At 52.7% G+C, this 14,750-nt stretch overlaps 1 protein-coding gene across 1 annotated transcript in view; it reads right to left on the bottom strand.

Moving 5' to 3' along the window:
* LOC105702433 (nephrin) overlaps positions 1 to 14,750 on the bottom strand; it is a 187,413-nt gene that overhangs the window by 51,094 nt on the left and 121,569 nt on the right. The window contains exon 3 of the mRNA XM_012429999.2: positions 1,481 to 1,692. Within this exon, the coding sequence (XP_012285422.1) occupies positions 1,481 to 1,692 (212 nt within the window). The remainder of the gene's footprint in view (positions 1 to 1,480; positions 1,693 to 14,750) is intronic.

Here is a 14,750-nt window from a genome sequence, read left to right as displayed (position 1 = left end):
CTTTGACGATAAGATTGGATCGGCATACTCTATGACCGGGGACACGTCCAGGACCACGTGGTTTCAAATTCATTTTTACTCGACCGTACCTGTACCCAGCTGCTCCCCACGATTAAAAATAATTAAGAAATAATTTCCTTTAACTTAGAAGTTCGATATCTAAGGCGCGGTGGAGGCGCGACTTTGACTCCAGGGCACCGATAACGAGACGCGAAGCGAAAAGCCGCCGAGAACGAGAGCTGGCCCAGGTGGCGGAAGATGGATTTCGGTATCGAGGATCGAAGGGAGGATTTCCGTCGGAATTCCAAGAGCGAATCTCATTCCCTGATCCCGGGGAAGGATTTCGATATCCCAGGCCCAGACACGTACGCGCGACTTCGCAAAGGCTTGTCCCGCAACGAATCCTGATTCGGAGATTCCTCTTCCGGGAAACGCATTGTCAATCGCTGCCAGAAATACACCCCTGATTATCCCTATCACCTAACGCGACGAACCTGGCGCGTTTCCTTCGCCCTCGTCCACCCCCCGGAAGATTTCATCGAAGATCCTCGTTCCCGTAAATCGGATTCCTACATTTTGAATTTCCAAGAAAAATCGGGAAAAACCACCCGACTCGCGCGTTAAATCCTGGAAATGGGCGAAACCACGGCAAAAATCGTCCCTCGCGGATTCCATTTGCATTAGATGTAAATCCCGCGATGGGTCCCTTTCCTCCGCGCTCGAGTCAAAGAGAGCGGATTACGCCGGTTAGAGGCAAAAAGCCTCTTCCTTGGGCTTTGAAAATTAAAGGTAATTCTGCTGCGAGCCTCGCGATATATGGGGTAGTGCACTCCCCTAGACGCGAGCAGTGGGCTTCTGGGCCACCCTCGCGAAAGGGCACTCTTATGGGAGGGGGGCCCACCAACCATGGCGGCACGTCTGCGATTGGCTCATGCATTTTTCAACGGTCCCCATTTGTTTGATCATACTGCTCTTCCCATGACGCGAGACCGCCGTTTCGACTTCCGGTCCGCTCTTGCACCCTGCATCTCGCGAGCCGTCCGAATGCATCGAATCCTCGATACCACGTATGCCCCGCGGAAGTGCAAGGATATTCAACAATTCGCTTCCTTTTCTTCGAGGTCCGACCTCGATTGCGACTGTTCGGACCTCACGATGCACCCGGGGTGCATCTTCCCTCGACGGAACTCCACCCTTGTCGAACAAATTGCACCCCTTTCTCGGGAGACGCTCGTTTCGTCTTCCGCATCCCTCGAAATTCTAGATCTCTACTTTCAAAGAATGTAAAGCGAGTTTTGGGGGAAAATTCCAAAGCTTCGTTTCTCCGTTGTCCGGTGATCCGTGAATCCCGACCTACGGTAAGGGTTCCCCAAGCGATAGAACTTTGATTGGTGGTAGTTGTCGCATTTGTTCTTCAAGTGTCAGGGTCATGTGGTATTATTCTCTAGTAATGCTTCGCAATTTATCATCATTTACTTACCGATCACTGTTAGGTTGTATTTGAAGCTACGGGTCTGCCCTTGCTTGAAATCCACCCTGCACCTGTAAATGGCGGCATCGTGCCTCCTGATGTCCTCCAGGACCAAGACCGCAGGCAAGTGGACGGTCGTCCTGAAGTAAGCTCTCCTTCCGAAAACCGAGGAATCGGACGAGTGAACCGCTTCGGAGAGTGGTCTGCCCCTAACGTCGATTCTGAAACGAAATATGAAACGGTCGATCAAATTTACCCCTCAGTGGGCATTAAAAAATGAATTTCGGGGAAATTCGCCGGGGCGGTCTCGATTGTTCGTTTTCCGGCTCATTGGTCCTGCGGAACGTCAATGAAAACATTCCACCGGTAATGAAACTGCGGGGCCGATTTGTAACCGGAGAATCGGCTGAAATTTACGGTTGAAATTTAACGTCGGATCAAAGGGTTGTTCGAGTTTCATATCCGTTCGCCGAAAGGGGGAGGCGACCCGGAAGCCGAAATGTCATTAACGACATAGGTACACGGTAAATATAATTATTATGCTACGTGATTGCGATTATTAATTGATTTATACGGCTTCGCGTGGGCAATATTTGGTTGATGCCCTCTCGCTTCAAATGCACAGCTCGCTTTAATGAGGACTCGAGGGCCTATTGAATTAGTTCACCGAGGCGGTAATTGGCGCCCGCTAATATTATCGGGTGTACTCCTGAATGATTATTTCAGGACTTTCAGGCCACGCACTTTCCAGGGAAGATGGCATCGGCGCCTGCATTGTTAACCCCGACCACATTGTTTAACAAGAACCACTTTTTTTCCTACCAACGATACTCTTTTAATATTCCACACTTTTGTGAAAATATTGACGGTAACTTCGGTCGATAACGTATATCAAGAACGGCAACATTTAGAGCAGTCGACGGTGTCAATTTCAATTGTGCAATTGAATCGTTTATTAACGTGTTCCGTTCGATTTGACTGTAATCTATTTCCCGGAAGCGACATTTGCGTTCTGTAAACCAGCCGATGTAATTACTTACGTAACGGGTATGTAATTCGGGGTATGACGTATGACATTCGTGATGTCGATAGAATCGATATGCGAAAGTAACGCGGAAACGATTCGCTATGCACGGGCCTGCAATTACTCGGAAAGTGATTCGACTCGAGAGGAAAGAAGAGAGGAATGGAAGGAAGAAGGAGAAGGCGAGAGAGGAAGAGCGAGACAGAGGGAAGTTAAAAGTTGGAAAAAGGGAGCCGGTTGACATAAATTCCCTCCAGGAAAGAGCTACCGAGTTGAAACGTTAAATATTCATAATTGGGAGAATCGCCCCCACGGGAGGAACTATTAAAGAGTATAAAGATGGAGGTTGTTCCAGATAAATGATAGGGCGAGAAAGCGAGAGAGACGGAGTAGACGAGTACAGGTGATCGCTTACGTTTCCGAATGTTCCCAATCCCGCGAGATGAAATTAAATTTAAAGCGATCCATAAGAGAGAATTAAACGAGTCGCTGAAAATGCCTAAAGAGAGGGAAGGGGTTGGAGAAAGAGAGCGACATATTTCTCGGCGGGGAGAAAGAGAGAGAAAGGAAGGGACTAAAGCTAACTTATTGTTGGATGAATCCAGCGGAATGGCGGGGAAGGAAAAAAAGGAAGGGAAACCGGAGCGAAGACGCAAGAAGAGGAAAACGCAGAGAAAGATGGATGGGACGAGGTGCGACGTCTCGGGGGCTGGGGGGGTGAAAAAAGAACATCGGAAAACTGAAATACCGTACCGAGTGTCTCGACAACTCGAGGAAACCTTCTCACGTGCAATTACCCGCCTCTCTTCCGGTCCCGGTAACTTGGAGCCTTCCGTTCCGCGAAATTCCGAGTTTGACGTAAACCAATGTAGAAAGAGCGAGCGAACCGCTTCCATGAATCGAACGCCAATCAGGTGGAGTACATACGAGTTTATTCAGTGGGCCGGCTATTTCTCGTATTAAAAAGTAAATGCAGGCCCACTGAATGCAATTCCCAAGGGTACGGCTCCATTATGCGTGTACAAATAATAGCCTAATGGCTTCCGGACTGATTACAACTATCTGGTAATTGATAACCCGGTTTTATTTATGATTTTTACCGGGCGGCGCCGTCGGGCGGCATCGGAGCTTTTATTGGTCTATAATAATTATTGGTAATGTCCATTGTTATCGCGCTCGTAAAACTCGGCTTTCCGATGCACCGCCGGAACGAGGGGACCGAAAATATTCGGCAGGGAGGAGGGGGGTAGGTACACGTACGCGGGAAATAATGGAAATACTTTGAGCTTTTCATGCGGCTCCTTTCCCGCGCATTTCCCTGCGTAATACTTCCTCATAGTGTCGGGGCACAATGGCGGCTGGCAATAAGGAAATACATCTCGCTCGATCGGCATTCCCAAGGATCCAGGATCCTCGGCCGTATAACCCTGGGGGTTCCGCGGGAAGGGTGCGCCTCCCGGGGGGAGAAGAAAGGGTAATATGGAATCGATGTCTGTTTTATGAAACGTTTTATCTCCCTCTGTAGTTCGCTTCCCAATATTTCACGCGATTCCCACCCTTCTCAATCTACATCGTAAAAATGATACACGCCCCGGGCGAAAGGGTGAATAACAGCCGAATAAATGTCTACCCTCATCTCGCGCTATGCGCCGAAAGCGCACTTACCCCTGAGTGCCGCTTTTCAGCCCCCTCCCCCTCGGCGGGCGGCGCAGTCTCCATTTTTATTGCCCACCTGAAATTATGGATCAATCGCGAGTCCAGGCCGGGCCCTTCGAAAACCCTCGACGACCATCCCTGCTCCCCTCTGGTTTCCGCCAAGGGGTCCGAGCCGACTAGCTCGCTTTTTCCGAAATTTCTCGCGAAGCGGATATTTAGGTCCGGGCATAAATGCGGGGTTTATTAAGGGAGGGTGGAGGCGCGACTTTGGCTTCGATGAATATTTCCTGGCCGGCGGGGCGGCGGCTATAGCTCAGCGGCTTTCGGTAGAAATAACGACATACAGTCAGACATATCGGGCCCGTGCACGTAGTCCTGGCTGACGCTATCATGACGTACTACTGCGGTCTGACTGCACGCGGAGCCGCGCCACTATTCCTCCTCCTCGACGTTCGGCTCCTCCACCCGAGCCCCCTTTTCTCCCATTGGCGCTCCTTGCCCTTCCGCCGATCCCTCGGAATTCCGAAATACGGGCAAGTGCGCAATACGCGACGAGGATATTAAATTAAAGTCCGTCCGTCGCCCCGGAAAATTGCCGGCAGCAAATTCAATCGAAAACCCCTCGACGGAAAAAAGGAACCACCCCGATGCAACCGGGACGCCGCCGAGGGGAGGGGTCTCGAGGAATCGGGAAATCAATTTTTCAAATTTTCATCACGCGAGGGTAGAGTTAACTGTCCTTGCGGGGATTTCCCACGAAGTATTTTCGGAGAATAATGAGAACCTGGTTATGGACGGAACTTCGGAAGGACTCCTCCGGGTGGAGGCTGAGCGAGATGCGGAGGGCCGGTATCGAATCGGGGCTCGATGTGCTTTAAAGGGTTCTCGAGGACGGTTATTCCGGGCAATTCCGATGTAAGAGATATTCCAGATTAAAGATTCTTCCGTGGGGTGCTATCCGGGGAACGAGATGATGCGAGGGGTTGTCCACTCAGGGAATCATGGATTTTAACTCTCGAAATCGCGCGGAACACAATTTCATGTCACTTTTTGCCGAAACGCATTGTCGTTCGTCGCGTGAAATTAAGAGGAATCGATTCACAAGAAAGGAAATCGTCTTCCACGAGTTTCGAGTGAACAGCCCCGCAGGGGTGACGTCTTCGGAAATTCAAAATGACCCGCGAGCTTTCGAGCTCGTACTTCCATTCCGAGGTAAATTAAAGCAGGCTTTCAAAGCGAAAGCCCGCCGGTCGGTTTTTCGAATTCGAGCCGCGCGTTCGGCTTTGAAAGCAAATTCCGGATTGGAGGATTGTCTTCGTCCGCGGCTACGCTCCAAAGGCATTAAACTCGTCCACGAGTTGCGCAACCTTTTTAAAGCAAATTTGAACGACCGAACCTCGGGCCCGAAGTCTCCGCAGCCTCAAAGAGGGGAGCTTAAATTACATGCATTTTTTAAAATTGAGTTCGTCGAACTTCTTCGCGTCCTACTTCCTCGGGAAGGTTTCGGCGGGCCGTCTACGTGGAGGCACTCGGCGCTTTACGGCTTTTTAATGGACTTCCGCGTCGCCCTCCACCCCGGACGTACGCGGGAACGCACTCGGTAATTCGGCGTCGATAGGAAAATTCAATATTTTCCGCGTAATAGACCCTAATGCCCGCGTAATTCGTTCCTCGAGGCAACGCTCGAATTTAGGGTTACTGCCCGCGAGCACGCCAGCTGCAGCACGCGTTACGTGCTAAAGCTCGGCGGGCGGAGCTTTTTTTCCCTCCTTTTTTCCGCACACACCGCAGGGCCGCGTTCGAAACCTCGGGGTGAAAGAGTCGTAAGCACTGAAACGGGACACATGTCGCGTGTCCCGGGAACTTTTGCGACTTTCTTCCCTTCTCGGAGGCCGCGAGAAAGCCAGCCCCGCTCGGAATTAAAGCGCAAGCTCGAAGACGAAGTAACCCAAATTCTCCCCCGGTGCTTTCGCGAGGACCTTAATGAGCGATCTCACTGCAATAATGCAGTCATTGTGGGAGAAATTCCCATTACCTCTCCATGGGCATCCGAATGCCCTGAGAAAAATCGGAGTAAATTCATAAAGAGACTACAATGTAACAAATGACTTTGCTCCAAATCTAAGTTCAATCAACTCGCTTATCAAGTTCGCCATATTTAACGTGGACAATGAGATGAATTTCCTCCCCTTTTTTGTCAGGGTGAGAAGTGACCGTGGTCGATGTTTTTAACCCCCGCGTTTCTCCAGAATAATTTCGCGGATAAAGTAGCGTCGAGGAAAAAAAAAAAAATTTGATAATTCGGAAGTAAAGCACCCTTTCGCCTTGGGGTTTCATTAAAATTTCGCTTTTTCGCGTTCGCCTCGAGTTTATGCCGGTGAATAAAGGGGCCATTAATAAGATCGGGCAGAAGTCCAAGTTTTTTTCAATTTCGGCTCGCACCCCCCGCGATCCTGCTTATCTCTCCTCTCCTTCCATTATCCCGCGGGTGGCGGCTCCTTTTCTCTCGTTTTTCGTTAATTTTTCTTTCGCGGCTTCCTCTCGCGGCACTGCTGGAGCATTGTTTTCACGGTTAAACATTGTTATGCAGATGGGACAGACGGCATTGTTGTTGGGATGTCAGCCAGCAACCCCCGGTCCCAGCCTCACCCCTCAGGGGTGCTCCCCTGATAATAGGATATTCTCATGATAATATTTGGCGATTATCTTCTTCCCTTTCGAAAATTCTACCCCGGAGATTCCCCTGCACGGAGACGGGGGGAACTTAACGAGTGGCGGTAATTAATCGTTTCCAATATGGCGGAAGCGTCGGGACATTACGCCACCACATTGCGAAGACATTTTTTTCAATTAAAAGAAATCCTCAGGGTTGAATCTTCCCCAGAACAGCAAAATAAAAAGACGCGGTATTTTTTAGCCCGCGAAGAAAAATACGAAATGATGCGATCGAAGCGCGAAATGAAGTACCACGACAGTAATGGTTGGCTTAGTTCGCGAGGAAAGTACCCGCGGCAGTTCCAGACTTTCAGGAACCAATAAAGGCAGCGGTATATCATCACCTGCGGTGTTTTATGCACATTACGGGCGTACGTATATCCGCATTTGCGGGTATAGCTTCCGGAAGTGGAGGGAAACGCCTTCTTACTGACTTTCAGGATATCTTCCTCGTCCGTTTCGCCCGGCGTGGTTAAACGCTCGAAATTACTCCCAGGATACAGAATGTAGCATAATTCCGCATAGGGAATGTCCTCGGAGTATATTAAAACCTACTTAAGCGAAAAGGCCCCTTTCGTTCCCGTTCCCATTTCCAGCATTCGCCCTGAGAGTTCCCTCGAATTCGACGAGTTACAAGCCGCCCCTTTTAGAGATGCTTAGGGTGAGCCGTCAAATGGGTAGCGGCAAAATCCAACATTAAGCTTAAAGCGCCGGATGAGGTTTGTAAAACGACTCTTCCACCCCTTCCGGAAATAGCTCTCGAGAAGAGCCGATTAATTCCTCTAAAAACAAGGAAAAATGTGGAAATTGGACGGATTTTCGGGGGGCCGATCTCAATTAGCCGGAAAAGTTGGAGCTACGCGGGAAGATCGCACTCCCGGTGGGTATTCACGAAGGGTCGCGATTTATCCCCTAGGAGATTAAGTTCGCACTAGTCGGAGCTTCAAAACACCCCGCGCACCTCAGGGAGAGCAATAGGTGAGAAAAGAGGGGGGAAAAAAAAACGGAAGGGGTAGCTGGCGCGAACGAGCGTTTGAATTCGGAGAAGGGAAAGCGCGAGGGTGAAAAGCGCCGTCGAGCTCCCAGGGGTGAAGTCCTAACAGCCCTTAAAAGCTCTGTTCGCCGCGCCGGGGCGAGAGGCGTTCCCGCGAGAAATTTACGCATAAGGGGTTAATCGAATCGGGCGAAGGGTAAAAAGGTCCGTATCCAAAAGGACGATATCCGTGTAAATCGTCCCCGGGGGTGGTTGACTGACCGGGGTGTTAAAATTCCGGCTGATGGAGAAATCTCGGCGGATCAGCCGGCAGGATGTAGTCCGTTTGTTCCCCGGGCTTTAAAGGACCGGCCGGCTCGCAAAATCGGATTCTCCGAAATTGCTGGCCGCTCCGGAAGAGGATCCGCTTCCGGAACCGAGCCCGAACAAATTCGTTTCCATGAGATTCAACTGCGGCCCCGAAACGAGATCGCCTTCGGGGATGCCCGCGAGGGCGGCAGAGGGGATGGCGCCACGCGGAGAGCAATTCCGCGGAGAGGCCGCGTCCTTTTCCGGTCCAGGAGCCGACCTTATTATGCCTCGAACAGGTGAATCCGAACCCCTCGGTCTGCCTGATGATGATCCCGCGGCCAGGACGCCTAATCGAGTCGACCTTACGGTCGTTATGGCAACCGAATATCCCTAGCCGGTCCAGCCTCGACGTCCTGCGCCTCCACCTGGACACCCCCCGGCCCCGACCTGGCCTCGTCATTGCCCGACACTCCAGCTGCAATATGCATCCGATGCACTCCGCACCCACCCGACCCTCCGAGCCCTGATTTAGGTCGAAGCCAAGCCGCTAACTGATTGAGACTGATTGACGCCCTGCCCGAATACCGGACAACCCTGGAGCCATTATTTACTGGACTCCCGGACAACGTTATAATCGCGGCCTGCCATTTCCCGGGACAAATACCGCGGGCCTAATCGACGAGCGACGATCGATCTGGACCGATCGAGGGAACCCGCAAAGATTCTTCACCCAACCATCGACCCAGGAAACGCCGACGGAGGACCGGCGACAAGGAACAAGGGGGATTTTTCGTAAATTCTTCTCGGTCAGGGCGTTACACCTCGGTATGCAAATCCGTCCATTTTTCCCGGCGGGAAGGGTTGGCAGCGGTCCTGCTTAAAAAATCGGTTTCATTTCCCCAACAAGGAGGGAAACGAGAACCGGGGTGGCCGTACGTTTTCCCGGCCTCCTGGCTCCTGGTAGAACCCGTTCCAAGGAGCCGCAGGAGGTCCTGCCGAATGGATCCGACCTCGAAGACGTCGATGTCGGTCGTCGTTTCGGCATCTTCAGCAACTAGTGGCCCGAATTTCTTGCCGTGTCTCGCGACCCGGGTCTTCGGGTCCACGAGGATACGACAGGGACGCTTCGTCCTGGCCGGGAGATCCGGCGTTCCGGTTGCAGGATCACGTCCCTATCGCCCTGTATCATCTTAATCCTGCGGCCAGCTATGCCCTTTCGCCGGGGCTTGGCCTTCCTCGTTTTCTCTCGGCCCAGGGTATACTTCCACTTCCGGGGCGAAGAGCCCCTTCTCCGGGGAAGCGGATCGACCGGGGACTTTATCCCCTTGAATTACGAGAGGACACGTTCTCACCCTTCCCCGGCCTCGCTGCCTCATCTTCCACCTTCGTGGTCTCGGTCGAGGTCCCGGTCGAGGTCCCGGTCGTGGTCCGCTCCTGGGAAGACCGCTGGACATGATCCAGCTCGCGGGGAAAGACCGGCCCGATGCTTCGGATAGTATTAAAACCCGCCGGACGTGAGCTTAGACTTTACTGACACCTCCACGCTTAAGAGCGCGCCTGGAGAGGACGGTCCTGGCATTCTGGATGGGAGGGATAAATTCCCAGGAGTCTGCAGGACCTGCTCTGATGAACGGACCGAGGCCAGCCAGGACCTCCGCCGCACGTACGCCGGGGAAGGTTTTCCTCCTTCTTCGACCTCTCGTCACTTCGCCTCCGGCATCGTCAGGGTTGGTCCCACGACGTCTTCGAGACTTCATGATCTTGACGGAAGGACGAATTAAACGATCTTTTCCTCCGACCATCCGAACGAACCTCTCTAAGGGAACGATTTTCGCTCGCAATTCGGAGACAATCGACGATCGCTCTATATCCCAGTTAAAACATCTTGGAAACAATTAGGTAAGCAGGAAATTAATTCCAGCCGGGGTGGGATCCATCCGCGGAGTGCAGGGACGAAGTACAAAGTACCGGCGCGGATCCCTAGGGGATTCATTAGATTCCCCGAGTTAACACCTTGTCAGTGGGGTGTCGACTGCGCTAGGTGACGTCACGTACGGGAGAGATGGCGGCGCAATCAGGCCGGGTAGTTCAGTCAGCCGGTAAAGCATTCCTCGCACAACTATCGGCCCGATTCGCAGGCTCCAGGGCTTCCCGAGGAGCCAATAGTAAATCGAGCCCGAGGAGCACGCTCCCGACGTCGTCGGCCACGGAGGAAGGTGCGGATTTAGTGTCCGCTGGCCTATAGGGTCGGTCCTGCTCGTTCTTTTCCAGGAGCCGGCCGGTCCCCACCCCCGACTCCCAGTTTTCCAACTTCGGATCCCTTCCGCACCCGCGACCCCGAGTCTCTCTCTCTGGATCTCGATTAAACGCCCCAGAAGCGTTCGACCTCCGACCCCTGGACGCGACACCCCCTAGACGCTGGCAGGACCGGAAATGGACCTTCCCCGCAGAAGTTGAAATTATAAAACCCTCTGGAAGGGCGACCCTTCGGGGGAGTCGAGATATCGACCGACTTCGAACTCCTGGGAAGGACCTCCGACCTCGGATCGAGTCACCCCGAGGCGATTGCCCCGCAGAAGTCCAAGCTGTAAAACTGGTCGATCGGCGGACTCTTGGTGGAAGTCGAAGTTCCTACAGGTTTCGAGTTCCCCGGGACAACCGGGAGACGCGATTAAGACGACTCGTTGAGCTCGTGCCGCCTCGTTAGGGCGAAGGATCAGAGGGGCGTCTTCAAAGGGCGGCGCCTCCCCTGGCGGTGACGGCGGTTTACCGGAATCATGAAATCGACGCCAGTGTCTGCCCTGGCCTATGGGGATGCGTCGTCGTTATTCGAGAACTAAGTTTACCCTCGACTACGTTAACTTGGTCCTTCGGTCACACACCGTCTCTCTTGTTGATCCTTTCCACCCCCGGGCGCGGCCCGTCTCGATGTATCTTTGGCGAAGTAATGGATCCCTGCGGGAGTTCACGCTAGCCCGGCTAGCGTGTTGATCAAAAGCGCCCCCAGGAACCCGGAAGAACTCTTCCCTTTGCAGAAAATCCCTTACAAAAAGGACATAAACTCGTTAGAGGCCGCGTTTCTAAATTAATGGGCACTCCTATTTAATCCATCAAAGCCGGCGGCGAAACGCGATGAGAATACCCCGCGAGGGGAAATTTATTCCCGAAGCTCGGCAGTCCATCCGCGGAGCTTAGTTAGGAGATTAAGGGAGAGAGCCCGGTGATAATTTTCATGGTGGCGAGTATTGCGCCAACTCGGCGAGGCCGAACTCTCGGGGACCACCCGGAATCTCTGTCGCCGACGAGACCCGGTGCATATTCATCGGGGGAATTTCAAGGAAAGGGAGGATAAGGGGCAGGTCAGCCGGCATAAGCAGACCGTAAAGCTCCGGCCGAGCTTCGCGCACTTGCGTTTACGTCTCCCGTAAACCACCGGGACGGATTCGGACGTGCAAACACATTCTCCGGGTTTACACCCCCGCTGGAGACAAGGCCGCTCCTGACGTTGCGTTTTCGCGCGAGATTCCCATCCGAATCCGTTCATCGCCAGTCTTTGACGTGGCGTTATCGCGTTAAAGCCTCGTCCCAGGATCCACTGGAGTGACACCCACGTACAGCTTTCAACGATCTACCTACCGCTCCTCTACAATGTACCTCGCACAATGTCGCTAACGCGTCCCGTTTATTCCCAGGCTTGGTCCGTCTCCGCGCAATTCTCATAAGTATGTAGTTTACCTTGTCCCCAAAGTCTCGTCATCCTCCGTCCCCTCCAATGTCTTGAATTGCGCAGGCAAAAAGACGGAGAAGACGTTTAGACAAAATTACACGTCCTTAGGGTCTCAAGAGGAGCGCGGTTATTTCCTGAAAATGAAAAAGTGTCGAGAGCGAGTCTTTTCAGTTATTTCAAAAAGTCGGCGCTGAAGTCGTCGAAACGCAGCTCGGGGAAAATGTCGGCAATTAAATGGCATTTAGGGTGTTACTCGTAAAGTTGATTAGCTTAGAAAAGAGTGGCGGCGAGTCTTACGGCGGAGCTTTAAAAGCGCCAAGGTGCGGGGGTGGGCAGAGCTCGGAGCGGAAAGCCAAACGATTCGAAATGCCGGGTGTCTGGTTTCGTCGGCTTTTCACCGCGAGCTTAATTCGCTTTCGGGCTTTCATTTCTTGGCGGAGACACGCGATACTTCGGGAAAGTTTAACATCGGTCGGCCGAGCTTTTCCCGGGTGCGGCTCCTTTTTCTCACGAACGAAAGCCACCGTCGAGGCTCGGCGCTCCTCCGGGAGCTGGGTAACCCGAGCTTAATTAGTTCGACGGTGCGAGTCCAACCTCGCGGGAATCTTAAAAGTAGGGCCGGAGGCTCGAGAGCTTGCGGGAGCTTTCTCGAGGCCGCGACTGCCTCACGTCTCGATGACTCGTCATCGTCGCGGCGGATCGTTAATTTGCATCCCGCCGTCGCGTTCCTTTCCTTCGGGTTTTATATTTTACCCCCGTCTGTGGGAATGACACCCTTAATCCAGAACAACTCCCCCCCGAAGGCAAAGCTTTCGTCATGAAATATTATTTCGGGGAAATTGGCAGCCTCGCGGGAACTTCTTATCCTCCTCTCTCCGGGGTACCTCAAACTTTGCTTAAACAAAACGAGCGAGAAGGGGGAAAAACAATTTACAAAGCTGCTCCACTTCCCGGGAAGTGCGTACAAGCCGCACTTTCCCTTAGTTTCGAGCTAAACCGCTAATTTCTTCCCTGAAATCGCCGTTTCCGACCCCGACCATCGCGCCTCTCTTTCTGCCAACTAGAGCTTCCAAGAAAGCTCATTAAGCTCCTGGTCGAAGATTTACTCCTTCTCCAGGGCCTTTCTCCCTCTCCGAGTCTCCCCTCGCGGGTTCGTACGCACGTCCGGAAGCTCGTTTGCGCTCCCACCCGCGAGCGCTTGCCACCCACCACCCACCGCCCACCGCCCGCCACCTTGCGAGCTTTTGCGGCCGCTCCCGGGTACGCGTATCGGTGCATAACAGGCGCTCGAGTTATACGTGCCCGATGCGGTAACGCGATCGGAACACAACGCCCTTGTTACCGTGCACCTCCGGTTTGCGTTAACAGCTTTGGTAAGGGTGGCGGTGATGCAGGGCGATCGCGGGAGGTAGTGGGCGGCGGTGGGTGGCAGTGGGTGGCGGCGGGCGCCGGTGAGTGGGGGCTCTCGCAGATCCAGGGGTGGGCAGCACTTTCGCGAAATTACGTAAGCGCTCCAGGAACCAATTTCGAGTGTCCCCTCGCTGTCGAAGCCCCGTAGAAAGTTCACGGTGGAGTGGGACCGGGGGTGGCAGGAGGCGGAAAAGAGAGGAAAATAGAGAAAGTAAGAAAGAAAAAGGCTCGGCGGGCGAGCTAAAGTCGTCGAAAGTGTCCATCTACCGGAGGACATGGCCACAATTTCTCTCTTTCTCCCCTTCTTCCTCCCCCCCTCTCTCTCAGTCACTCAATTTGTTCCACTCGCACATTTCTCTTCTTTCTTGCTCTATCTCGCGAGGGCGTGCGCAAGGCGAGGATTCCTTTTGGTCGCTTTTCGACAAAGTCGATAGTCGGATACGATAATGGTTATACGGGTCGGCTCGATGCTTACTTTCGATTACCCCTTTCGGCGATCCACCCCCTGTGACCGAGGAGCCGCGATTACGGCTTTGTTCGATCGTGCTCCCTGTTTCAACCTTTATTTCCCCGGTTTATTCCTTTACGTCCCCCGTAAGCAGACTCTCGACAAAGGGACGACCTCGAATCCGTGCTTTGACTTTCCCATCGGTTCTCCGTCTCTCGGGAGTTTTCGGATCGAAATCATTTCCTCGATCCGCTTCAGGGAAACTTTTCTCTCGAGGACATGGATTGAAAGAATACCGCGACTTACGCGTTGTATACTTTTTTTACGATTAAGTTTCCCCGATCTTTGGGATATGGGGAGGGGCAACAGGGAGGGAAATACAGTCCCGACGTTTCGCTGGAGCTTTTTGCCGAAAAGCTCCTATCAACGATGGGCGGTATTAATTTTCGAGAACCCGGTAACGGATAACGATTACCTATTATCTATCGTTGTTCCCATTCACACTTTTAATGACGTCCCTCCGGGACTCCCGTTCGACCAATTTATTCCGGGAATATTTCGACTCCTCCTCGCGCTGTTCCCTCCGCTATTGATCTCGCCGTGGTATTAATTTACGCCAACAAAACGGCGCGTCGCTGTGCTTTAGCGTTACTTTGATCCAAAAAATTCCTGACTATCAACCGCGTTCGCGTTTCCACTCGCCGGTACCTTCCTTCCGGGCTTTATTTTTCTTTTCGGCTTTTTGTCGAGCTCTTTGATTTTTCCAGTAATTAGTGGACCGCCGGTAGGTGTTTGTACAACCTGTCCTACATCCGCCGAATCGGCGGATCTCTACGTGTCAGTTATCAATTGCGGACCCCGTCCTTTTTCGATATCGCAACGCTCCTTTCCGATGGACCTTTTTCACCGCCTAAATCCCCTGAATGTGGCGGTCTCGAAACGTTATTTAGTTTTCCTTTTCATTTGGAAAACCACGTCGAGACAGTAGATGCTTCCCGTTGATAAAATTGAAAT

This window comes from Orussus abietinus, unplaced genomic scaffold (genome assembly GCF_000612105.2).
Source record: "Orussus abietinus isolate OABI.00-Male unplaced genomic scaffold, Oabi_2.0 scaffold17, whole genome shotgun sequence".
Classification (NCBI taxonomy): domain Eukaryota; kingdom Metazoa; phylum Arthropoda; class Insecta; order Hymenoptera; family Orussidae; genus Orussus; species Orussus abietinus.
The sequence above is the reverse complement of the archived record's forward strand: the minus strand, read 5'-3'. Positions and strand labels throughout refer to the sequence as shown.